This window comes from Salmo trutta, chromosome 7 (assembly GCF_901001165.1).
Source record: "Salmo trutta chromosome 7, fSalTru1.1, whole genome shotgun sequence".
NCBI classification, from domain to species: domain Eukaryota; kingdom Metazoa; phylum Chordata; class Actinopteri; order Salmoniformes; family Salmonidae; genus Salmo; species Salmo trutta.
The window spans coordinates 2,455,659-2,481,413 of NC_042963.1; the positions used below are offsets into that span (position 1 = coordinate 2,455,659).

Sequence of the window (25,755 nt, forward strand, 5' to 3'; positions counted from 1 at the left end):
ACAAAATTCAGACAGATTATGATGCCACATTATCACTGCAATGCAGCTTCCTAAATACCATTTCGTCCTCTGCACCTTAACCAAGCTCTATACCTTCCATTCTCTCTTCCAGATTCTTCATAGGAAAATCCTGTTTCAGTGATTTTAATGTTAATTTGAATGTTTTGCTTACTCAGTTTCAATAAGAGCCTGGGAGTGCTGTCACCCCAGCCACCCTAAGTATGAATATGATGAAGCAGACAATGAGCATGAGGAGGGGCATGATAAAACCGAGCAGGCTGTTTCTAAAAAAAGAACGAGTAATTAGTGAATATCGTTGTAGAGGAGTATGGTGAATTAGAAGCCTGCTGGATCATGTAATTAAGAGTAGCCCTGTCTCATCCACAGCACTGAGAGGAGGGCTCTGTAGGGATCCTGCAAGAGCAGCATCCCTTGGATCACAGTGTGGGAAATGTAGGAACCACAATGGCCATGCCTTCATCTTGACTACTTTAACGCTTGTGGAAAACATGATAAATATATTTCACAAAAATATTAAGATTGTGTATGATCATGACAATAATATGTTTGCCTTTAAATCAATGTGTGCATTTACAGTTCTAAATTTTAATTGAGGGTTAAATCAGACTTCAAAAAGGCATGGCTAGCAAGCTGATCATCCGTTTATTAAATCGACAGACGAGCACATGTGCCATCTCCCCTCTGTAGGAAGTGTGTATGTGGGAGTAGGTTATAGACAGTGGGTTGGTGTATGGGGGAGGGGGGTCTCCAGCAGAGTTGCTGAGCCATTCTTCTGCCTGAGAGCAGCAGTTTAGTCGGCCCCGATTGGAGCTCCAGACATATAGTGGCTTTTCTCTGCTCTATGAATCTGTTGAAGGGAGCAGTCCGTTTAGCATCTCTAAACGGACAAGTGGTACACGTGCTGAGGGCTCAAAGCTCAATGATTCACTGTGTTGTGTATGTTTCATGGAGCCAGAATCCACCCACTGAGCTTGGTTTCACCTGGCCCTGAGCTTGTTTTCACCTGGCCCTGAGCTTGTTTTCACCTGGCCCTGAGCTTGTTTTCACCTGGCCCTGAGCTTGTTTTCACCTGGCCCTGAGCTTGTTTTCACCAGGCCCTGAGCTTGGTTTCACCTGGCCCTGAGCTTGGTTTCACCTGGCCCTGAGCTTGTTTTCACCTGGCCCTGAGCTTGTTTTCACCTGGCCCTGAGCTTGTTTGCACCTGGCCCTGAGCTTGGTTTCACCTGGCCCTGAGCTTGTTTTCACCTGGCCCTGAGCTTGTTTTAACCTGGCCCTGAGCTTGTTTTTTACCTGGCCCTGAGCTTGGTTTCACCTGGCCCTGAGCTTGGTTTCACCTGGCCCTGAGCTTGTTTTCACGTGGCCCTGAGCTTGTTTTCACCTGGCCCTGAACTTTTTTTTACCTGGCCCTGAGCTTGTTTTCACCTGGCCCTGAACTTGGTTTCACCTGGCCCTGAACTTGGCTCCAGGAGAGCATACTAACATTACACCCAAAGTTATCAGCTTCTCACATGTGCGTCTATGCAAATGTTTAAAAAATGGTCCGTAAAGATTGGTTGATGATCGGTGCCTTAAGCTTACGTTGGCTCAATTTATGGCAAAGGGTGTCATCTGCTCTTATTTCTTCAAATCTACTTTTTTTATTTTAAAATTTTACATTGTACGTTTTATATAGCCATTCGATGAATTTGACTTTGGATAAATACCAATCCCCATAAATAGCTAATTGAAAGAATAGAGGAAAAAGGTCTGCTTAAATAGCTACCTTAGAGAAGAGAGGGATTTATAATAGAATGGATCTGAGAGAAAGCAAATAACAACAGATATGAAGTCCTAAATAAAGTATTTAGATGACTTACAGCACCACATTAAAGGCTGGCCTTTTAAACAAATTGGGTGCTCAGAGAGGCATATTGCCTGTGTGCTACAACATGTTTTGTAGCTCAGCTATATAACCACTGTGACAAAGAACTAGCACAAGCCACAGGACATTATGCCAATGACTCCAACAAGCTCAGATAATGGGTTCCCTGATAATAATGAAAACTGTGAGCTATGTAATGCCATTATGTATTGTTGTAAACAGAGTAGTGTACATAAATGAATGAGCAATGCTCAGAATTTATCGTCATGCCAATCTATCTGATGCTGGACTGCAGTTTTTTTGTGCCTCCCTTTTTATGGAGCAATGAAAACAGGGTAAATTAGATCCAGTGTGCAATAATGACCTTTAAAGTACTCATCCAACACCTACCATGTTCTGCAAAAGGGAGCAGAGGGAAAAATATCTCCTGTTCACTGGTTTGAAACATACCCAAATATTTCTCATTCTATTACAGTATATCGCTGGTGTTGATTTCCAACACCTTAATGAACTGTAAATGTCCTATACTTGAGTAATGCCAATGGAATGAAGGTTAGGTCCCACAGTAAAGGATTTACATAGCTAAGGTAATCTAATAATTAAATAGAGTCCTTGTGATGTTGCTCTTTTTATCATCTGGTGCTGGCTTCGAATAATATCATCATTCAGCAACATATTACATTTTATTACATTTACATTAAGAGGCACTATCATATTTATTGTGTCTGAAAATGTTGTCATCAAGCCTCTTATGGAATGGCTGTGAAGAATCTGCTGCCCTGGGACTAATCAAAGCAAAGAATTATAATACAAGAGAAGACAGCTACCAAAGGGCAATGAAGGCTGTTTAAACTACAGTATAGGTTAAAGAGATGCAAGGACCTCCTCATGGCTGTGCCATGGTTGTGAACAGCCTATTATGTTTGCAATAAGTCAGTGGTGGTTCTTGAGCAGCAGAGCGCGAGAGAGAGAGCGAGAGAGAGAGGGGGGGGAGGAGAATGCAGCAGGAATGTGTATGACGCAGACAGAACAGGGCAAAGCAAACAGCCCTCAGTGGTAGTCTCTGCCACCCTGGTACGTGTGGACCTGGCTGGCTGGCTGGCTGGCTGGCTGAGGAGAGCCTTGTTAGGGAAAGATGGACGAGAGTCTATTAGCATAATCTTAATACAGATTCTGAGGGAGGCCCCGGTTTTAGCGTATAAGACAGGAACTCTGCTACCTCCAGCTCTTTGCATTATGTGTGTGAAGTGAAGAGAATGGATTTCCTTTTATTCTGCTAGAATAAATAGAATTTGTGCCTATGCTAACATTCTATACAGTAGGCTAAAGCCAGTTCCATTTACATGTAATAATCTAAATATAAAAGTTGTTGATTACCAATTGCCACTGTTATTGTGCTATGGTAAATTTGTTGAAACAATCAGTTGGGTGTTATTTAAAAAATTGTGCTGATTACTGTGGTGTTATGATAACCACTCTGTAAACATCTAACTCTAATCCCAGAGGGGCAATATGGGACAGTGCTCTCCAACCATATGCCTTCTGTCACTGAACCCTATTTTACTGCAACCAAACCTTTGTTAGGTAGGCTGAGAGTGCAATAGCACTGACAGCAACAAAACAGCACGTTTTTTGCAAGGAAATAAAAGGCACTGAGAATTGCTCAGGTGGGTCCACATGCTGGTTGCCAAGCATGGGTTAAAGAAATTCAAGATTTATGTCCAATCGACATTGTCATTAACCAAATTGATTACATTAATGTAATGGCAAGGCAAACCATGTATTGATGTATGTCAGTGAATAAGACTGACCTTTACAAGTGTGTATTCAAGACGGCCAACTGCTCTATGATTTTTTTATTAAAACAATTAAAATGGTCTATGGTAGGCATTTCTGTGAACCACATGGACTTAGAACCTACCCTTATATAGCCAACCACCTGTCTACTCTAGTCTATCCCATTGGTAATGAGCTTTCACTATCTGACTGCCTTGTGAAATGTATTGTAACGACCCTGGGTTTATAAGCGCATTCTCTGAGTAACAAGGAGTTACAATTCCATCTCATTAGATTCAAAAAGTAGTGTTAATTCACGAATAATACAACTTCCATGTTTGGTTAATGAGAGTAGTCAGGAGGACTAAGGTATCTCTTGAATGAAAACAACAGCTCACGCGACGGCTTCACTTTGACTTGTTTTGAATTCGCTGGCTAAGGTTCTGAAATGTGTTTTCCCGAAGATACGTCACGTGACTTCGCTGTCTCGCTCAGCTCACTGTTTTCGGGAGATTTCACGTGAGAATACGACAAACCACCTCGCGCACGCTATAATTATCTTCCTTTGCCAGTCTCCGTTTAAATTCATAGTCGGTCTGTTTTTTCTTTATTTTTGTGTAGAAATGTGGGAATTGAAGCCCTAAAATCTCCTCAACGAATTTAGGATGATACATCCGTCTTCTTTGTTTTGTTTCTCTCTTTTTGTACTTCATGCCAACATGGTAAATGCAGGGGCAGAGCGGGCTACTGCTTGTCCGCAATCAGAAAGTCCACGTCTGTCTGTGTACCGGGTTTAAGAGGATGTAAGGAACAAGTAGCTTTTTTCAACCAAAGTCTCCTTATAAAAATGCAGAAGGGAATACGACTGAATGATGGTCATGTCACCTACCTGGGTCTTTTGGCAAAGAAGGATGGTACTAGGCGAGGTTGCTTGAGCAAAAGGAGCTCAGACAACACAAAATGGCACACAAAGTGGTTCGCTTTATTACAAAATATGCTGTTTTATTTTGAGAGCGAGTCCAGCTCTCGACCTGCGGGATTATACCTGTTGGAGGGATGTGTGTGTGACAGAGCGCCGTCACCTAAACCCTCACAATCATCCAAAGAGTGTTTAGAAAAGCAGGTAGGAATAACATACAAGTTCACAACGTTGTTTCATTTGTCTTTTTTACGACTGTAAAGTTATAGGTTGTCATTGAATAAACATGAACGATGCACGAGTTACCGGCGTGCAGATATCCTCATGAGGTTGAAAGCAGGTTATCATGTGAATCAGACGGTTCCGTGTTATGAGTACATGTAGCATATATATTTTGGGGAAAAGTACCCCCCCCCCCCCCCCCCATTATTTATGCTATTTATCCTAACCCTCTTTATCCACAGCGAGTATTACATTACAGTCCAGTTAAATTATAACCTACAGTTGGCCTCTATCAGATTCAATAAAGAACTGTTTGCTCAGCGTGCGTGTGTTATGTAATCTGTGCATCGGATTAATGATTCCATTATAAACACCTAATTGAATACCGAGCTGCCTCGCGGTTTTCTTCATTGTTTTTATTGTATTTTATTAACAAGTATTTATTCGGTTTTGCTGCATTGTGCCTATATAGGGTTGATTATTTGAGACCAAAAAAAACAGGAAATGTATTGGCAATGATGTATTTCTACACGGTCTACAGGCCTACATGTTTAAACAAAACATGTGGTTGATATGGAACTATTATTGTCAAACCAACATAATGTTATCTCACAGTGAAGTTTGTTAACACTTTTATTTTTTCAAGAAAATTGCGCTAAAGCTATTGCGTACCACAGTCGCCATCTTGCGGATATTTGACGTAATATCACTGTTTGACGTATTGATATAACTCTCGCACTGTTTTTATTAATAGCATCCTACCTCGGCAACTGAGTCTGCAGCAAATATTGTTTAGTAACAAGACCGTACGCCAAAACAACGGGCATGGGGTCTTCGTCACTATTGTTTTTATGTTTTGGTACACTGTATTTTGCTCTTAGAGAAATGTGATGAGTTATTCCTTCACGTTGGGATCAGAGGATGAGGCTGTTCAAATCTGGAAGAAAAAATAAAACAATCGTTTGTCTTGATTGGCTTCTACTGTGGGCCTATGATGCTGCAACCTGGTCTCAGATCATTTCATATTATTTATGTAAATCCGAGACACTCCATTTAGTATGATATGTTACGTTTAATATAGTATGTATTAATTTGTGGATGTTCATCACCCATTTCCTATAGGCTGCAACCTGGTCTCAGAGCATTTTGTATTATTCTGTTAGTAAATCCGAGGCACTTTAAGGTTAGGGTTAAGTTTAGGAGTTAGGTTAAAGGGTTAAGGTTAGGGTTAAGTTTAGGCGTTAGGTTAAAGGGTTAAGGTTAAGATTAGGAGTTAGGTTAAAGAGTTATGGTTAGCTAACATGCTAAGTAGTTGCAAAGTAGCTAAAAAATATATTTCCTCTCCAGTACTTTTAACTAATGAAACATATGATTTACAATGCTGGAGAAGCCTAAACCTGTAGAAGTAGACACCATAAGATCCTACTTCCTTACTTCAATAAGATGGTTAACTGATACTTTTCATCTTCTTATATGGCTCATCTTGTTTAACGTTCCTTACAAAAAACAGTCATGAAAAACAGAATAATTGATGGTGCTGCAATCTTTGTGTTCTCTATTACTGAAAAGGAAAGTTCATATTGTGCTCATGAAGGATGATGTAATGATTGTGGAATGTTTTGTGTGTAGGATCATTGGATTGAGGCTCTATCTGCTAGTAGTTCTGTTTACTCTGTCTGCAGTCCCTATCCATGACTGCATAGGCTGCAGTCCAAAGTGAGTCCAGGCCTTTCCTGTGAACAGCTGTCCCTGTGCTGACAAAGCAATATGTGGCATATTGGCTAATATTTTGCTCTCCCAGTTCCCCTCATTAGAGAATGAAAACTCCTCATATCATGAACGTGCAAATTGTTTCAGAGGAATTTGTCAGGAATTTCCATCTTTTGATCCATCCTTTTCAACATGATTATTGGATGGCTTACTACAACAAAACACAAGGTTATAATGTTGTTTTGATAGTCTGTATTTGTGAAGGAATGATCCATTCTCATCTGTCTTACTCCATAGCTGCCAGAGTCAACAGGCTCTGTTCACAACTCAATACAATGTTACATAGCTCAGAATATATTTGTCACACCCCATTGCATCCTACTAACATATCCAAGCCAACATACATTACTTCTCATAGCAATTGTTTATTCAAAAACAAGAACACCACCGTATTCTCACATTAGTGAGTGTTCATTGGCCAGTCAATGTGAGCGATGAGCAATAAATAATAAACGATAGGTAATTTCTTTAATATAGAAGAATGAGCAGTATATGTATGCCTTATGAGTATGCATAACCATAGACCATGCACCTTGTTTGCACACCAATAGCAAGTTCATCCTGAATGATAAGATATAGGATGGCACAGAGACAGTCAACCGCCTAAATCTGTGACAACCCTAGGATTTGAGATGTAGACTTTTAAAGTTCAATCGAGTTTAAGGCTTAACTGAATGAACAACGGAGACAAAATACAATATGAAAGTTGATTAAAATAGGTTGGGGGAGTGGACTCGTCTCAGAGGGAAGATCTTTTGATGCCAAGTAGTTCTAAACTAAATATTATCTTCAATAGTCATGGTATGCTGGTTTGTATAAGTTGAGACCCTGATTGACTTCCTTAAAAAAAACATTGAAAGTGTGTGTGTTATGATTCAGCTGTAAACATAAAGCATGAAGCAGGCTGTGTGTTAAATAAGCCACTTTCTGCTTTTAGAGAGAGGATGAAGGAAAACTACAACAACAAGCATGCATCCCTGAAAAAAATAGATCCGATTATCTTTGAAGGAAGGATGAATACCATTCAGCCATGAATAGTGATGAGGTGCAGGTTGATGGGTTCCTGTTGGCCAAAGATTAGGCTGGGCATTCGTTCAACATGGCTGCTGCCAAAGTACACACTAGGAGTCACATTTTTAACCTTGAGTGTGATTCCAATGTGTGAGATGTGATAATGCAGGCTGTTCTTTTGCCAAGCAGCACTGATCTTTTCCTATCTTGCCATGCCAATCATTGTGTGTTTTGGTACATTTGGTGTATATTTTCAAAAGAAAAGTGCACTGAGATTCTTATTTGAGGAAAGAAAAGTTAGCGTATGTTAATGATGTAAATGTACAACAGTTAAGAAATTTACTATATGTACAAAACAGGGTCTGGCAAGGTCTGAAATTAACTTTTAATCCACCAGATAATGTGGATGGTCTATGATCGTTAAGTGACTGTGATGGTTCGTACACAGACCTAGTGGTGCTGGGGAATTCAGCGTAGAGAAGGCCAGCTTAGTTAAAATGGAGTGAGACAAGTAGCGCTAAGAGCCTATCCATTCGCACAGAGTGGAGTTGCTAGGTAACAGGTAGTGCACAGTTATGTAATTGGCAATGCCTCCAGCTTACATGTCTTATGGCTTTTCCTCCTGGGATCCGGAGCCATCCAGGCAGCCAGGCGATCAGACAGCCGGTCAGGCGGTAACGCGGTCAGGTGGCCAGGCGGTTAGGCGGCCAGGCAGCCAGACAGTCAGGAGAGGCTTTATACTAAAATCCCCATTGATCGAGCTGGTGGGTGAGGATGTGGGTTTCCTTTCACCACGCTCACCTGTGCAATGTACTCCCCTAATGTCAACAATGAGAAAGGGTACACACAAGCTTAGATTGTGAGAGGGTTCAAGGTTTCAATGATGTGTGTCTGCAGCACACAGATTTTTTTGGACAGAAATACTCTTCATAATCTTCTGTTAAAATATAATTTTTGTGTAACTATGTTTGTGTTGTAGCTGCTATACTGTGCATTGTCTGACCTTTTCGTTGCATTTTGTGGTTATAATATGATAGCTCATTTAGATTTCTATGGATTGAGAAAATACTTTTTCTCATACATTAAAAAACTAAGAATCCAAATGCCGCTTTACCCATGCAATGTAGTAATGTGTTTTAGAGCTAATTAAGCCTTTGTTTTTTTCTGTGTGTTTCAGTACTACTTCACTGTAAATTTCACCCATGAAAACCAGAAAGCCCTGGAGTTGCGTACAGAGGATGTAAAGGACGGTGATGAATGGGTGGCTGCAATAACACATGCCAGGTACCAGGCCTCTATTGCAACCTGTCTACCCAGTCAACACCTACATTAACACACACGTGCTATTATTGATGTCTACTGTATGGATGGGTGTAATCTCTTAGATAAGGCATGATGTATGATTTGAAATGTACAGCTTGACTCTGTTGAGATGTGATAGAACTGTCATGCAGCATTAAGGCAATGTTTTTGATGTACATTTCTGGGGACAAATGCTGTAGAAAACCTGATAGGGACCTTGAGAAGGATTTTTAAACATTCGTGTCACCTGAGGTAATAGTTTGTATGCAGCTCATGTTAAACCGTATTCCTGATATACTCTGGTTGCAGGTGTTGTTATTGAACTGTTAGTAGTAAATTGGTATTGTGTAATTTCAGTTGAATGAAACCGGGTGACTGGTGACGTAGCTTACTGTATAATAATCATTGTGAAATAAGAAGTGCCGTTGTGATGATTGGTGGTCTATTGTGACTGTGGATTTGGGCACAGCTCTGAGGATATTCTTAACAATATGGCCCTGCTGTATTTTGGTTGGTTATCTGCTGAGACATGTGCAGCAATGTACTGTAGCTACACTTCACTGAGCACAAAAGATATTAATATTTACGCCACTGCATTATGAGGCTGTTCATAGACCTGAGGTCTGTATGGCTGCACATGTGTCTGTAGGGCAGGGGTAGAGTGGTGGATGTATACAGTCTGCATTGGGGAGCATACAGTCTTGCGTGTGTCTATCTGGACCTCTGAAAGTATGGAAACACGTCTGTGGAGAGTTGCTGCAGTGTGTGTGAGTGTGTGTTTCCTGTCCACAGTTACAGGAACCTGGCCACGGAGCACGAGACGCTCATGCAGAAGTATCTCCATCTAATTCAGATCGTGGAGACAGAGAAAACGGTTGCTAAGCAACTTCGACAACAGATAGAGGATGGGGAAATAGAGATTGAACGGCTAAAATCAGAGGTAATATTCATTATGATTCCTTCTGCCTCAGTGGGGGATTGTTATGTTTATTTTTTACTTAACAGGAAAGCGTTTGGAGCTTGTGTGGGATCTAGCGCAACTACAGTACAGTGAAATATCTCTCAGGAGCACCGCTCAAGATTTCTAGGATTTTGTCATCTGAGTAAACAAAAATGGATAATGACTGTACTAGTTGTTTCTTTATGTCTATATTATTGAATAATACGAGAGAGAGAGAGAGATTGGGATAGATTGGGTGTGCCGCTCTGTCACAAAGAGATGTGTGCAGACCCACCACTTTACATCTCCACTCATAAGCAATCCCTCCAATAGAGCTATGCTCCCTGCTGTATTCTTCAGATCAAATAGTCATGTTACTTTAATGTGCAAATGTGGGGCTTGAAATGAAATGGTGTGCTGAATATGCATGAACAAGGCTTTATTATACAGAGTGCTACCCCCCCCCCCGCAAAAAAAGATAACAATAAACTCTTTCAGCCTATACAAAGTAAATGGGGACACTTACCTTCAGACAGTTCTGAGTAGCTCCCAGCTCTTTTGTGCAGCACATTTATGGCTTTTCTATGTACAGCAGCACAGTATCACACAGTGTGAGTCTGCATTTCTAACCAATGGAAATAAGTGCTGATGTAGAGATATCAGCCAAGTGAACAGAGTTGGTATTGCCACCACCACTACCACATGTCAGAGTTGGCAGCTTTGACAGCCTCTAATTTCATTTGACATAGTCACTTTGTTAATACGCTGTCAAGTGAAGAGGAAACATGGAGAGCAGGTTGTGAGTGATGATGACTGGTGGATCCTGTCTGTGGCTGTCCTCTCTGGCAGATTTCCGGGCTGCACAAAGACAACGGGAAGATCCAGTCGAGTCCAACAGCCGAACCCAGTGAAGATGATGACTCTGAACTCAAGAAAATAAAAAAAGTACATATTTACACAAAATATGTTCTACTCTATTTTCAGTGTTTTTGCCAATGATGCAGGAAAAAAACTCACCTTACATTCCCCATGATTCCCATGGTCTGCTAGGTGCAGAGTTTCCTACGAGGTTGGATGTGCAGGAGGAAGTGGAAGACCATCATCCAGGACTACATCCGGTCTCCCCACGCCGAGAGCATGAGGAAGAGGAACCAGGTGGTGTTCAGCATGCTGGACTCTGAGGCTGAGTATGTCCAGCAGCTCCACATCCTGGTCAACAATTTCCTCCGACCGCTCCGTATGGCTGCCAGCTCCAAGAAACCACCCATCACCCACGACGACGTCAGCAGCATCTTCCTCAACAGGTGTGCAGCTGTAGATGATCATGCTAAGCTAACCACTCACACTGCTGTCTCTCACCTCTCAGAGAGACAGTGATATGACTGTCTCAATGCTGTAGGATTTTATGTTCATGCATTACAACTATGGTCGATAATGAAAACATAATAACCCTGAGATGTGATGGCATTATGCTTCGTCAAAGCCTCATTCTAAGATGTTTCTTTTGTATTTTATTTAACCTTTATTTATATAGGTAAGTCAATTAAGAACAGATTCTTATTTGCAATGACGACCTGTCAAGAGGCAAGTGCAGCGGTATAAAATCTTAACACACTTGCACATACAGGCATATTCACTGTTGCATGTTTGAATCCTTTTCACCTAACTATGGCTAGTGTCTATTTTTCTCAGAATGGACACTTAACGTCTTGTTAATTTCCCCTTTACTTTAGTGAGACCATCATGTTTCTGCATCAAATATTCTACCAAGGGTTGAAAGCAAGAATAGCAAGCTGGCCAACATTAGTTTTGGGTAAGCTGACTAAAATGCTTTTTTCAGGGTCATTCAATGGATGGATGAATATGATAATACTATGATAAATGATGTATGAGGTCAATTGGGACAATCTCTCATTCACTTCTTGGTCCTCTCTCTTCACAGCTGACCTGTTTGACATCCTGCTGCCAATGTTGAACATCTACCAGGAGTTTGTGAGGAACCACCAGTACAGTCTGCAGATCCTGGCACACTGTAAACAGAACCGAGACTTTGACAAGCTGCTGAAACAGTATGAGGCCAAGCCAGACTGTGAGGAGAGGACTCTGGAGACCTTCCTCACCTACCCCATGTTCCAGGTAGGCATACAGTACTGTACACTCCACTGTCTTCTCATTGACTGTCCAGTCCCCGTCTCTCAGCTCAAACAGCTCTCTCTCTTCAGACAAAGGCTCCTCCATTGATCACCAACAACAGAGCAGACATTTGTCTCACATGAATATCCCTGTTGTTTTTTTCATAAACACATAAACTGGTTGTTTGTGAAGCTCAGGGTTTCATAATGGCTCTTTTCTGGCAAGGCATGCAATTTCAGTGCAGTCTGCTCCACTGGGGCCTACTTTGGACTCTGCTGTGTTGGTAATACATTTCTGCTGATGACTGTGGATGTGCATAGAGGTCCCTACTGATCTGCTGCAATGAGTTTGATTGTGTCTGTGTCTGTGTGTAGGTGTGTGTCTGTGTGTGTGTGTGTGTGTGTTTGCACGCAATCTTGTATGTAAGTGTGTGTGACTCACCTGCCCCTATTCATTCTCTGTCACTCCAGATTCCCCGCTACATTCTTACTCTCCATGAGCTCCTGGCCCACACACCACATGAGCATGTGGAGAGGACAAGTCTGGACTACGCCAAGTCAAAGCTGGAGGAGCTGTCCAGGTATACCTGCCCTACCACCTTATAGTGCCAAAGCAGCACACAGGACACCTCAGTTTATCATGCTTACTGTACAGAATGCATACACACTGACAAAGTGAATACAATGACATTCCAAATGTGAAAAGACCAACCTCTCTGCCCATAGAATCATGCATGACGAGGTGAGTGAGACAGAGAACATCAGGAAGAACCTGGCCATTGAGCGCATGATCGTAGAGGGCTGCGAGATCCTCCTTGACACCAGCCAGACGTTCGTCAGACAAGGTAAGCTCTGAGAGAAGATACACAAAGGAACCCAAGATCCCACATAAAGACAGAATCATAGAGGTGGATTTTCTACCTCGCAACTGTTTGACTACCAGTGCCTTTGTGTTCTCACAACTTCAAACCTCCATAGGCTTACCTGAGCCTCCATAAGGAAAGACTTAACCAGCGGCTTGGGCAATATAATCCTGTCTGCCTTTATAGCATGTACTGAAAGTGGGCCGACTCTTTCATTTCCAAGGGTAATCAGGCTGTTGGGAGGCAATCCGACAGTGAGTCAGGGACTATAAATGTCATACATCCCCAACGGACTTTGATGGACATATAAAGAAGAGGAAAATCATATAGAGATATGGTTTAACCTCTCTGGGCTATATGGGACACAGCCAGTGAAATAGCAGGGTGGCAAATTCAAAACAGCAAAAATCTCATAATTCAAATTTCTCAAACATACTACTATTTTACACCATTTTAAAGATACACTTCTCCTTAATCCAGCCACGTTGTCCAATTTCAAAAAGGCTTTACAGCGAAAGCAAAACATTAGATTATGTTAGGACAGTGCCTAAAAAATAAAAGCCACAGCCATTTTCAAAGCAAGGACAGGCGTCACAAAAAACAGAAATACAGCTAAAATTAAGCACTAACCTTTGATGATCTTCATCAGATGGCACTCATAGGACATCATATTACACAATACATGTATGTTTTGCTCGATAAAGTTCATATTTATATTCAAAAACCCCATTTTACATTGGCCCGTAATGTTCAGAAATGTTTTTCCTTCAAAAACTTCCGGTGAATGAGCACATCAATTTATAGAAATACTCATCATAAACGTTGATAAAATATTAAACTGTTATTCAAAGAATTATAGATAAACATCTCCTTAATGCAACCGCTGTGACAGATTTCAAAAAAGCTTCACGGGGAAAGCACACTTTGCAATAATCTGAGTACGGCGCTCAGAAAACAACGTCAGGCAATACAGATACCCGCCATTTTGGAGTCATTTAAAATCATAAATAGCATTATAAAGATTCACTTACCTTTGATGATCTTCATCAGAATGCACTCTCAGGAATCCCAGGTCCACAATAAATGTTTTTTTGTTCGATAAAGTCCATAATTTATGTCCAAATACCTCCTTGTTGTTAGCGCGTTCAGTAAGCTACTCCAAATTTAGGAAGCGCACCGAAAATTTCACGACGAAAAGTAAAAAAAGTTCTATTTACGTTTGTAGAAACATGTCAAACGATGTATAGCATCCATCTTTAGGGCCTTTTTAACATAAAACTTCAATAATATTCCAACCGGACGATTCCAATGTCTTGAAAAATGTAATGGAACACAGCTACCTCTCACGTGAACACGCGCCAATGAACTCATGTCCTTTCCTGAGTCAACAACTTCCAACTTCCTTTGTTCGCTCTCTGTTCACCATAGAAGCCTAAAACAACTTTCTAAAGACTGTTGACATCTAGTGGAAGCCTTAGGAAGTGCAAAATGAACTCTTAACCTCTCTAGGACCGGCGGGATGAATTCGTCCCACCTACGTAACAGCCAGTTGAATCCTGTGGCGCGATTTTCAAATACCTTTGAAATGCTATTACTTCAATTTCTCAAACATATGACTATTTTACAGCTATTTAAAGACAAGACTCTCGTTAATCTAACCACACTGTCCGATTTCAAAAAGGCTTTACAACGAAAGCAAAACATTAGATTATGTCAGTAGAGTACCCAGCCAGAAATAATCAGACACCCATTTTTCAAGCTAGCATATAATGTCACAAAAACCCAGAAGACAGCTAAATGCAGCACTAACCTTTGATGATCTTCATCAGATGACACACCTAGGACATTATGTTATACAATACATGCATGTTTTGTTCAATCAAGTTCATATTTATATCAAAAACCAGCTTTTTACATTAGCATGTGACGTTCAGAACTAGCATACCCCCCGCAAACTTCCGGCGAATTTACTAACAATTTACTAAATTACTCACGATAAACGTTCACAAAAAGCAGAACAATTATTTTAAGAATTATAGATACATTACTCCTCTATGCACTCGATATGTCCGATTTTAAAATAGCTTTTCGGTGAAAGCACATTTTGCAATATTCTAAGTAGATAGCCCGGCATCACAGGGCTAGCTATTTAGACACCCACCAAGTTTAGCCTTCACCAAAGTCAGATTTACTATTAGAAAAATTTGATTACCTTTCCTGTTCTTCGTCAGAATGCACTCCCAGGACTTCTACTTCAATAACAAATGTAGGTTTGGTCCAAAATAATCCATAGTTATGTTCCAACAGCGACGTTTTGTTCGTGCGTTCTAGACACTATCCCAATGGTAAATAACGGTCACGCGCACGGCACATTTCGTGACAAAAGATTTCTAAATATTTCATTACCGTACTTCGAAGCATGTCAACCGCTGTTTAAAATCAATTTTTATGCCATTTTTCTCGTAAAAAAGCAATAATATTCCGACCGGGAATCTGCAATTAGGTAAACAGCCGAAAGAAAATATATCACTGGGTCGACTCAGGCACGCGCCTAAGCCCTTTGTCCTCTGATCGGCCACTTGGCAAAGGCGATTATGTGTTTCAGACTGGGGCTGCCTCGACATCGTTCAGGTTTTTCCCGGGCTCTGAGAGCCTATTGGAGCCGTAGGAAGTGTCACGTTACAGCTAAGATCCTGACTCTTCAATAAACAGAAGCAAGAACAACAACACCTTGTCAGACAGGCCACTTCCTGCATGAAACCTTCTCAGGTTTTTGCCTGCCAAATGAGTTCTGTTATACTCACAGACACCATTCAAACAGTTTTAGAAACTTTAGGGTGTTTTCTATCCGAATCAAACAATTATATGCATATTCTAGTTACTGGGCAGGAGTAGTAACCAGATTAAATTGGGTACGTTTTTTATCCGGCTGTGCAAATACTGCCCCCTATCCCCAACAAGTTAATCACTGTATACTGAATAGGCCCAGTCTTGAAAAACTACAAACCACTTCCTGGTTGGATTCTTTCTCAGATTTTTGCCTGCCATATGAGTTCTGTTATACTTACAGACATCATTCAAACAGTTTTAGAAACTTCAGAGTGTTTTCTATCCACATCTACTAATAATATGCATATCCTACGTTCTGAGCACGAGTAGTAGGCAGTTTAATTTGGGCACGTCATTCATCCGAATTTCCGAATACTGCCCTGTCACTAAAAAGTTAACCCTACAGTATGTATATATGCCCCCAGTCTTGCAGTACAGTTGATCTGTGGGCCCTCATCACTAACTGGACTCCCTGCTGTATGTCTCTCCCCCTTCTGCCATACAGGCTCTCTCATCCAGGTGCCAATGAGTGAGAAGGGTAAGATCACCCGTGGGCGACTGGGCTCTCTGACTCTGAAGAAGGAAGGGGAGAGGCAGTGCTTCCTCTTCTCCAAGCATGTCATCATCTGCACCAGGGGCTCTGGAGGGAAGCTGCACCTCACCAAGGTGGGCCTACACTGGGCTGCTGAGCCTGCTATACAATCTCTTAAGATGCATCCTGGACCAAAACAAATTACAATACATAGATGAGGCTTTCGTTAATACCAATACATATAATCATGGTCCTATGATATTGAAGTCAACCCATCCTCTTAAGGAGTCCCTTATTACTTGGGTGCTGATTTACTCTGTTTATTGACCTGTAGGTCTATATGTGTTGCTACATAATAATGTAAGTCATATTGTTATTGATTATTCAGTAGTGGAGGGGATTCTTGGAATGTGGTTGTGAATGTGCTAATGCATATTGTATATTGTATGTTGTTCTCAGAATGGCGTGGTCTCTCTTATTGACTGCACTCTTCTGGAAGACCCCGAGGGGACAGATGATGAGTGTAAGCACCACACTGTTTCATTCCTATCTCACTGAAATATGGAGCACATATGCTTACTGTATGTAGAGTGTAACATATGATAAGTATTTAGTATTACACTTTTATGAAGTATACTAGCTATAGCCTCCCTGCAAGTTTCATCTGTTCACCATCATTTAGAAGTACAATAAACCTCTCATTTATGCCATGGTAATGACCCATTTCTCCTATTCACCTCTGTGTTTGTTTTGCCCAAAGCCAAACCAGACAAGGGTGTACAGGACATGGAGCACCTGGACTTTAAAATCGTGGTGGAGCCTAAAGAAGGCCAGTCGTTCACAGTGATCCTGGTGGCCTCTTCGCGGCAGGAGAAATCTGCCTGGACCAGTGACATCAGCCAGGCACGTCTGCTCTGCTCTCCTCTGCTTTACTCTGAATGCATCACGTCTGTCTGTCTCCAGCAGGGAGACATGGGGCCTGGATGTCTGTCTGCAGAGTGGCTGTACACACACCTTTCCTCTCCCTTAACCTTCCCTTCTTCTCCCTTACAGTGCATAGACAACATCCGCTGCAATGGGCTTATGATGAATGCATTTGAGGAGAACTCTAAAGTCACCGTGCCACAGATGATCAAGTAAGCCCCATTCACAACTACAGCCAAACAGTCAATGGGATTATCATGGTGTCTTTATTTGTGTGTTCTAGTGTTTTCATATGTGTTTGTGGTTTTTTTCTGTGAGCAGGTCTGACGCCAGCCTGTACTGCGATGACGTGGACATCCGTTTCAGTAAGATGATGAACTCATGTAAGGTGCTGCAGATCCGCTATGCCAGCGTGGAAAGACTTCTAGAGAGACTGACCGACCTGCGCTTCCTCTCGATCGACTTCCTCAACACCTTCTTGCATTCCTACCGCGTGTTCACCAGCGCCGATGTGGTGCTGGACAAACTCATCACTATCTACAAAAAGCCCATCAGTGCCATCCCAGCCCGGTAAGGCATAAAAGAGCTGCTAATGCTTTACCATTTAGCCTTGACTTTGACCAACACAGTCAGAAAAATCTCTAAATCTATCTCATGCCTAGTGCTGTTTAAAGATGATACATTGTCAGTGTTTTTGCATGGCCATGGCCCCTACACAGTAAAGAGGGCTGTAGTTAGGGCTGGTGATGATAACATCCCCTGACAGGCCCAGCAGCCTCTGGCCTCCTCTGGCTGGCTCTCTCTCCTCTAGCCCACCACTGATCTCCTCACAGCTCTTTTTCCACAGCCCACAGTATTACTTCTTTACCGTGTGTGTTTGTGCGTGTGTGTGTGGGTGGGTGCATGTGCGTGGGCGCGTGTTTGTGTGTCTGCGTGCCTGCACGTGTGTGTGATGGAAGGTGAGGTGAGGAGAGCTGGGTAGAGGTCATGTCTGTGTGTGTGATGTGAGGTGAGGAGAGCTGGGTAGAGGTCATGTCTGTGTGTGTGATGGAAGGTGAGGTGAGGAGAGCTGGGTAGAGGTCATGTCTGTGTGTGTGATGGAAGGTGAGGTGAGGAGAGCTGGGTAGAGGTCATGTCTGTGTGTGATAGTGTGGTTGGTGTGTGTTCTGTGTGAGAAGGCAGTAATTGGGCCCAGCCTCTTCTTCTGCCTGCCTAAGAGCGTCTCAGCAGGGCTTTGTTGCTGTCACCTTAGCAACTGGCCTCTCTGCTGCAGGACCCCACCCTCTCTGTTCTGCAGAGGATCTATAGTATGAAATATTTATGGTGCATGTTGTCGACCAGAGCAGACCCTCTCTCCTGCCCAGGAGAGTGAGCCTAGCTCCCAGGCTCAGATCAGGGGGAGCTCCCTCCCCATGCCCACACCATGCAGCATGTTTTCATGTGGAGCCTGTCATGTCTCTGTGAGCCACCGCCACTCTGATGCTTGTGTCAGCAGCATGGCTATTTGCTCTGTCACTCGCTGCGCTATTTATGGGAACCCGTGAGGTCGCAAGGAGGGTGGCAGTGAGTGGGAGAGGTTTTCAGCAACATTGTATCAGATTCAAAAAAGACAAACAGGACTGCAGAAGCACCATCTTGCCTTGTTGACAATGTATTGATTTATTTACATTTTAGTCATTTAGCAGACACTCTTATCCAGAGCGACTTAGTAGTGAGTGCATACATTTTTATTCATACTGGTCCCCCGTGGGAATCGAACCCACAAGCCTGGCGCTGCAAGTGCCACGCTCTATCAACTGAGCTACACAGGACTATCAATACAACACAAAAATACATGGATAATTCTGATCTCCTTGTTATTTGCAACACACTGACGTGCTAAAGTACATAGCTACAGTACATCCTTCTGACTACAATAAAATGTGTTGTTTTTTTACTGATGCAGATCCCTGGAGTTGTTCTTCGCCAGCAGTCAGAACAATAAACTCCTATATGGGGAGCCTCCCAAATCCCCCAGGGCCAGCCGTAAGTTCTCCTCCCCCCCTCCCCTGGCCATCACCAAGACATCGTCCCCCAACCGCCGCCGTAAACTCTCCCTCAACATCCCCATCATCACTGGGGGCAAGGCTCTGGACCTGGCCGCCCTCAGCTGCTCCTCCAACGGCTATGCAAGCATGTACTCCTCCATGTCCCCCTTCAGCAAGACCACCCTGGACATCAATAAGCTTTATGTCACCAGCCCCATCACCAGTAAGATCCCTGACGAGGGAGAGGGCAAGACAGACAAGGCAGAGGAGACCATTGTGTCTAAACAAGGTAATCCAGCTAAGGGGCGGGGGGGTTGTTATGTCCTTATTGGTCCTTCTTAAAAGGAATATTGGGCTATTTATTTGAATATAGCGCACAATTTGAATCATGACATGTGTTTAGAATGTGTTATGTACTGACCTGTTTTGCGCTTGGTGTACTGTAGATATTTCAGAGGAAAGTGACATTGACCAAAACCAGAGCGATGACGCAGACCCAGAAACGTCTCCTATCAAGTCGCCAACCACCCCCAAAAACATGAAATGCAAAAACTCTTCAGGTACATTGTGTCCCAGACTGCACAGTGGTGTCATTATCACTCAGTGCCATGATACCAGAGCACCTGGATCACATGCTGGCATGCCACCTGCGTCCTCCCCTCAGCCAAAATGCCATATTTATCAAGAACTCAAATATGCTCTCCTGTTTGACAAGGGAAACAGAGTCAGAATTAAGAAATCAAAGCACCCATTTTCATTGTTACTTTTATATGCATTTTCCCTATTTATGTTATATCCTCTATCTCTGTCTTTATTAGAAATAGTCAAACATGATAGAGAAAAAGTATTTTCTACGCCTGTTCAATTGTCAATGTGCATACACTCAAAGAATGCTAAAACTTTGTGTTCAATGAACTCCGCCACACAAGATAAAATTCATGCAGACTGTAATTTCGTGGAGAGAATAAGAACATGCTGGGAAAGCCAGCGCTAGGAATGAGTAGGTGTTGGGGATACTTGTGTCATAGCAACTACAGTATGAGTGTGTTTCCCAGCCTGCCGCCCCCGGTAACGAGGTTGTTTTAGTACAAAACAGTCAGTGAAGAAAGCTTTTGTTGTCTGTCCCAGCTCCAGGCACGTACACAGATCAAATCAAATAAAATGTTTTATTTGTCACATGCGCCGAATACAACAAGTGTAGACCTTATGGTGAAATGCTTACTTACAAGCCCATAACTAACAATGCAGACCAGGAAAATATTTGCTAAATAAACTAAAGTAAAAAAATAACACAATAAAATAACAACAACGAGGCTATATATGGGGGGGGTACCGGTACCGAGTCAATGCGCCGGGATATGGGTTAGTCAAAGTAATTGAGGTCATATGTACGTGTAGGTAGGGGTAAAGGGACTATGCATAGATAATAAACAGCGAATAGCAGCAGCGTAAAAAAGGTGGTCAATGCAAATATTCCGGGTAGCCATTTGATGAACTGTTCAGCAGTCTTATGGCTTGGAAGTAGAAGCTTTTAAGGAGCATTTTGGTCCAAGACTTGGCGCTCCGGTACCGTTTGCCATGCGGTAGCAGAGAGAACAGTCTATGACTTGGGTGGATGGAGTCTTGGACAATTTTTAGCGCCTTCCTCTGACAACACCTGGTATAGAGGTCTTGGATGGCAGAAAGCTTAGCCCCAGTGATGTACTGGGCCATACGCACTACCCTCTGTAACGCCTTGCGGTCGGATGCCGAGCAGTTGCCATACCAGGCAGTGATGCAAACAATAAGGATGTTCTCGATGGTGCAGCTTTAGAACGTTTTGAGGATCTGAGGACCCATGGCAAATATTTTTATTCTCCTGAAGGGGATTTAGGTGTTGTCGTGCCCACTTCACGACTGTCTTGATATGTTTGGACCATGATAGTTTGTTGGTGATGTGGACACCAAGGAACTTGAAGCCCTCAACCTGCTCGATGCCCTCAATTTGAGGGAGAGGTTGTTGTCCTGGCACCACACTGACAGGTCTCTGACCTCCTCCTTATAGGCTGTCTCATCGTTGTTGGTGATCAGGCCTACCATTGTTGTGTCGTCGGCAAACTTAATGATGGTGTTGGAGTCATGCTTGGCCATGCAGTCGTGGGTAAACAGGGAGTACATGAGGGGACTAAGCATGCACCCCTGAGGGGCCCCCGTGTTGAGGATCAGCGTGGCAGATGTATTGTTGCCTACCCTTACCACCTGGGGGCAGCCTGTCAGGAAGTCCAGGATCCAGTTGCAGAGGGAGGTGTTTAGTCCCAGGGTCCTTAGCTTAGTGATGAGCTTTGAGGGCACTATGTTGATGAACGTATTATAGTCAATGAACAGCATTCTCACGTAGGTGTTCCTTTTGTTCAGGTGGGAAAGGGCAGTGTGGAGTGCAATACAGATTGCGTCATCTGTGGATCTGTTGGGGCAGTATGCGAATTGGAGTGGGTTAGGCTTTCTGGGATGATGGTGTTGATGTGAGACATGACCAGCCTTTCAGTGCTATGGTTTGGTAGTCATTTAGGCAGGTTACCTTGGCGTTCTTGGGCACAGGGACTATGGTGGTCTGCTTGGAAAATATAGGTATTATAGACTCGGTCAGGGAGAGGTTGAAAATGTCAGTGAAGACACTTTCCAGTTGGTCAGCACATGCTCTGAGTACACATCCTGGTAATCCGTCAGGTCCTGCGGCCTGTGAATGTTGACCTGTTTTAAAAGGTCTTACTCACATTGGAGACAGAGAGCTTGATCACGCAGTCGTCCGGAACAACTTGTGCTCTCATGCACGCTTCAGTGTTGCTTGCCTCGAACCACGCATAGAAGTAATTTAGCTTGTCTGGTAGGCTTGTGTCACTGGGCAGCTCGCAGCTGGGCTTCCCTTTGTAATCCGTAAGAGTTTGCAAGCCCTGCCATATCCGACAAGCGTCAGAGCCGGTGTAGTAAGATTCAATCTTCATCCTGTATTAACGCTTTGCCTGTTAGATGGTTCATCAGAGGGCATAGTGAGATTTCTTATAAACGTCCAGATTAGTGTCCCGCTGCTTGAAAGAGGCAGCTCTAGCCTTTAGCTCAGTGCAGATGTTGCCTGTAATCCATGACTTCTGGTACGTATGAACACTGTGGGGACGATGTCATCGATGTATTTATTGATGAAGCCGATTACTCATGTGGAATACTCCTCAATGCCATCGGATGAATCCCGGAACATATTCCAGTCTGTGCTAGCAAAATGGTCCTGTAGCTTAGTATCTGCGTCATCTGACCAATTCCATATTGAGCGAGTCACTGGTACTTCCTGCTCTAGTTTTTGCTTGTAAGCAGGAATCAGGAGGATAGAGTTATGGTCAGATTTGCCAAATGGAGGGCGAGGGAGAGCTTTATACAGATCTCTGTGTGTAGAGTAATGGTGGTCTAGAGTTTTTTTTCCTCTGGTTGCGCATGTGACATGCTGATAGATATTAGGTCAAACGGATTAAAATTTTACTGCATTAAAGTCCCCCGGCCACTAGGAGCGCCACTTCAGGATGAGCATTTTCTTGTTTGCTTATGGCCTTATACAGCTCGTTGAGTGCGGTCTTAGTGCCAGCATTGGTTTGTAGTGGGAAATAGACAGATGCAAAAAAAGATGAAAACTCTCTTGTTAAAAAGTGACGTCTACAGCTTATCATGAGGTACTCTACCTCAGGCGAGGAAAAACTTGAGGCTTCCTTAATATTAGAGATCGCGCACCAGCTGTTATTGACAAATAGACACAAACCACCACACCTCGTCTTACCGGAGGTAGCTTTTCTGTCTTGCCGATGCATGGAAAACCCAGCCAACTGTATATTATCCATGTCGTCGTTCAGCCACGACTCGGTGAAACATTAGATATTCGTTTTTAATGTCCCGTTGGTAGGATAGACTCGAACGGAGCTCATCTAGTTTATTTTTCCAATGATTGCACGTTGGCCAATAGGATGGATGGTAGAGGCAGGTTACCCACTCGCTGACGAATTCTCAAGGCACCCAGATCTGCGGCCCCTGTATCAGGGTCTCCTCTTCATGTGAATGACGGGGATTTGGGCCTGTTCTGGGAGCATCTGACTCAAAGAAATGTGTCCTCTTCAAGGTGAATAATCACTGTTCTGATATCCAGAAGCTCTTTTCAGTCATAAGATAATGGCAGAAACATTATGTACAAAATAAGTTACAAACATGAAAAAACTAAAATAGCACAATTGGTATGGAGCCCATAAATCTTCAGCCATCCCCTCCGGTCTAAGGCTCTACCTGTGCAGAGCACATGCCCCTTCCATTTGCCAAAGTGCTTATTTTGGGTTGTGGTATAATTCCCCCACAAAAGTTTTTTTGTATACCTTTGTTGTTCAGAACCTACTGCCCTCAAGTTCACCGCCACCCACCCCGTCCGTTGGTTGAGTCTTGAACCAGAATCTGTCTTTTCAGGAGATGTTGAATATGACAATTCTCTTTCAAGCCCAGGAAGCCATTCACCAACTTTTCCAGCTTAATGTCAAAATACAGTCGGTACTTACCAAATTATGTAGTTTCTGTAACTAGCTTGCTTACAATTTGTGATGAATGAGCGTGTCGTTGCAGAAATAAATAGGCCTATACCCTATGCTCAATATTTTTTTAATGTTCGCTATAGAGCACCTGCCTCTTGCAGGTCTGTGCACGGCCAGAATTCTTAGGACAGAATGTGTACCAAGTCAAAGGTGAACAGAAACCTGACATCATTTACATTAACAGTACTCAGATCAGGTTTATGTTACTCACCATAAAGCTCAACTGATTTGATTTGTTTGTTAATCACACAGTAATGTCTGTATATTGTCAGTCAGTGTGCAGACAGTGTGATGAGAAACCAGTCAATTTCTCCATTATGCTGATATTGGTGGCTATATTTAGCTACACCCATCTTGAATATCAAAGCCTCATGTAAGGTCTCTACGCTCTACTGGGATAGAATGTGGTGTTCTTGGGTTGCTGCCCTCTACTGGAGACAAAAGAAATGAACAAATCTGTCCTGTTACACAATATGAATTACACAGCCAAAATAGATAATGCGTTTTGGGGTAAGATCCATTAAGTTGCTAAGCATTGTCAACAACCTCTTAAATCTCAGTGAGCAGGTTAAAGTTTCATCTATTTCCCTCCGGTTTCTATTGAAGTAGTAGTGAGAGACCAATTAAGAGCATTTGATGCAGCTGACACTTTCATGGATCATTTTTGTGGCTGTCCTAGTGCAGTCATAATGTCAGCAATTCTGTTTTATGGTCTCCATTTTTATACCTACATTACTTTATTGAAAAGGTATCGCACTGCATCAATCAAGTTCACTAAAATGAATCTCATGGAATTTTACAGCCAGTATAACTGTCTCCATATTGTATCTCCCTGTAGAATTCTCCCTGTTTTCCTACAATAATGGCACGGTGATGTCATCGTGCCGCCCTGAGATGGACAACAACAATCGCAGTGCCCTCTCTGCAGCCTCCGCCTTCGCCATCGCCACGGCAGGAGCCAATGAGGGCACACCCACCAAGGAGAAGTACCGCCGCATGTCCCTGGCTAGCACAGGTACACAGCGTATTAAACATCAGTTTTGTCCACAATGGAACAATTTGCGTACACCACATTTTCAAACGCATGAGATCTTCAATGTCGTTTTTGTTCTCCTCAGGAGAATAAAAATCTATATGTCATTAAAAATGTAGGTGTGATATTTACATGGCATATTTGATCCATTTTCCCCAGGGTTCCCAACAGACCAGAGGAATGGGGACAAAGAGTTTGTAATCCGAAGGGCTGCAACCAACAGAGTCCTGAATGTTCTGAGGCACTGGGTGTCAAAACACTCTCAGGTAAGTCTTCCAGATACATAGTCATTACTTCTAAGGTCAAATAGTGTCAAGGTTTCCAAACAGTTAACTCTTGTGTGTGTGTGTGTGTGTGTGTGTGTGTGTGTGTGTGTGTGTGTGTGTGTGTGTGTGTGTGTGTGTTTGTGTTGACCTCCAGGACTTTGAGAGTACCACTGAGCTGAAGCTGAAGGTGATAGCCTTCCTGGAGGAAGTGATGCATGACCCAGAGCTGCTGACCCAGGAGAGGAAAGCAGCCGCCAACATCATCAGGTACCTACCGGCACTACAGCCACCTCAGCTTATGAGGCGAAATCTGGACCCTTCAAATCAGCCGGGCTAGACAGTCTGGACCCTCTCTTTCTAAAATTATCTGCCGAAATTGTTGCAACCCCTATTACTAGCCTGTTCAACCTCTTTCGTATCGTCTGAGATTCCCATAGATTGGAAAGCGGCTGCGTTCATCCCCCTCTTCAAAGGGGGAGACACTCTAGACCCAAACTGCTACAGACCTATATCTATTCTACCCTGCCTTTCTAAGGTCTTTGAAAGCCAAGTTAACAAACAGATTACCGACCATTTCGAATCTCACCGTACCTTCTCCGCTATGCAATCTGGTTTGAGAGCTGGTCATGGGTGCACCTCAGCCACGCTCAAGGTCCTAAACGATATCATAACCGCCATCGATAAGAGACATTACTGTGCAGCCGTATTCATCGACCTGGCAAAGGCTTTCGACTC

At 42.9% G+C, this 25,755-nt stretch overlaps 1 protein-coding gene across 1 annotated transcript in view; it reads left to right on the forward strand.

The window, feature by feature from the left end:
• The first annotated feature begins 3,912 nt into the window (after window positions 1-3,912).
• rasgrf1 (Ras protein specific guanine nucleotide releasing factor 1) overlaps window positions 3,913-25,755 on the forward strand; it is a 29,503-nt gene continuing 7,660 nt past the window's right edge. Inside the window, exons 1-19 of the mRNA XM_029757605.1 lie at window positions 3,913-4,781; window positions 8,758-8,864; window positions 9,675-9,822; window positions 10,672-10,767; window positions 10,873-11,126; window positions 11,556-11,635; window positions 11,765-11,958; window positions 12,426-12,535; window positions 12,681-12,799; window positions 16,152-16,312; window positions 16,638-16,701; window positions 16,939-17,081; window positions 17,232-17,314; window positions 17,424-17,672; window positions 19,048-19,418; window positions 19,576-19,689; window positions 24,560-24,736; window positions 24,914-25,020; window positions 25,175-25,287. Coding sequence (XP_029613465.1) covers window positions 4,506-4,781; window positions 8,758-8,864; window positions 9,675-9,822; window positions 10,672-10,767; window positions 10,873-11,126; window positions 11,556-11,635; window positions 11,765-11,958; window positions 12,426-12,535; window positions 12,681-12,799; window positions 16,152-16,312; window positions 16,638-16,701; window positions 16,939-17,081; window positions 17,232-17,314; window positions 17,424-17,672; window positions 19,048-19,418; window positions 19,576-19,689; window positions 24,560-24,736; window positions 24,914-25,020; window positions 25,175-25,287 — 2,966 coding nt within the window. The 5' untranslated portion in view covers window positions 3,913-4,505. The remainder of the gene's footprint in view (window positions 4,782-8,757; window positions 8,865-9,674; window positions 9,823-10,671; window positions 10,768-10,872; window positions 11,127-11,555; window positions 11,636-11,764; window positions 11,959-12,425; window positions 12,536-12,680; window positions 12,800-16,151; window positions 16,313-16,637; window positions 16,702-16,938; window positions 17,082-17,231; window positions 17,315-17,423; window positions 17,673-19,047; window positions 19,419-19,575; window positions 19,690-24,559; window positions 24,737-24,913; window positions 25,021-25,174; window positions 25,288-25,755) is intronic.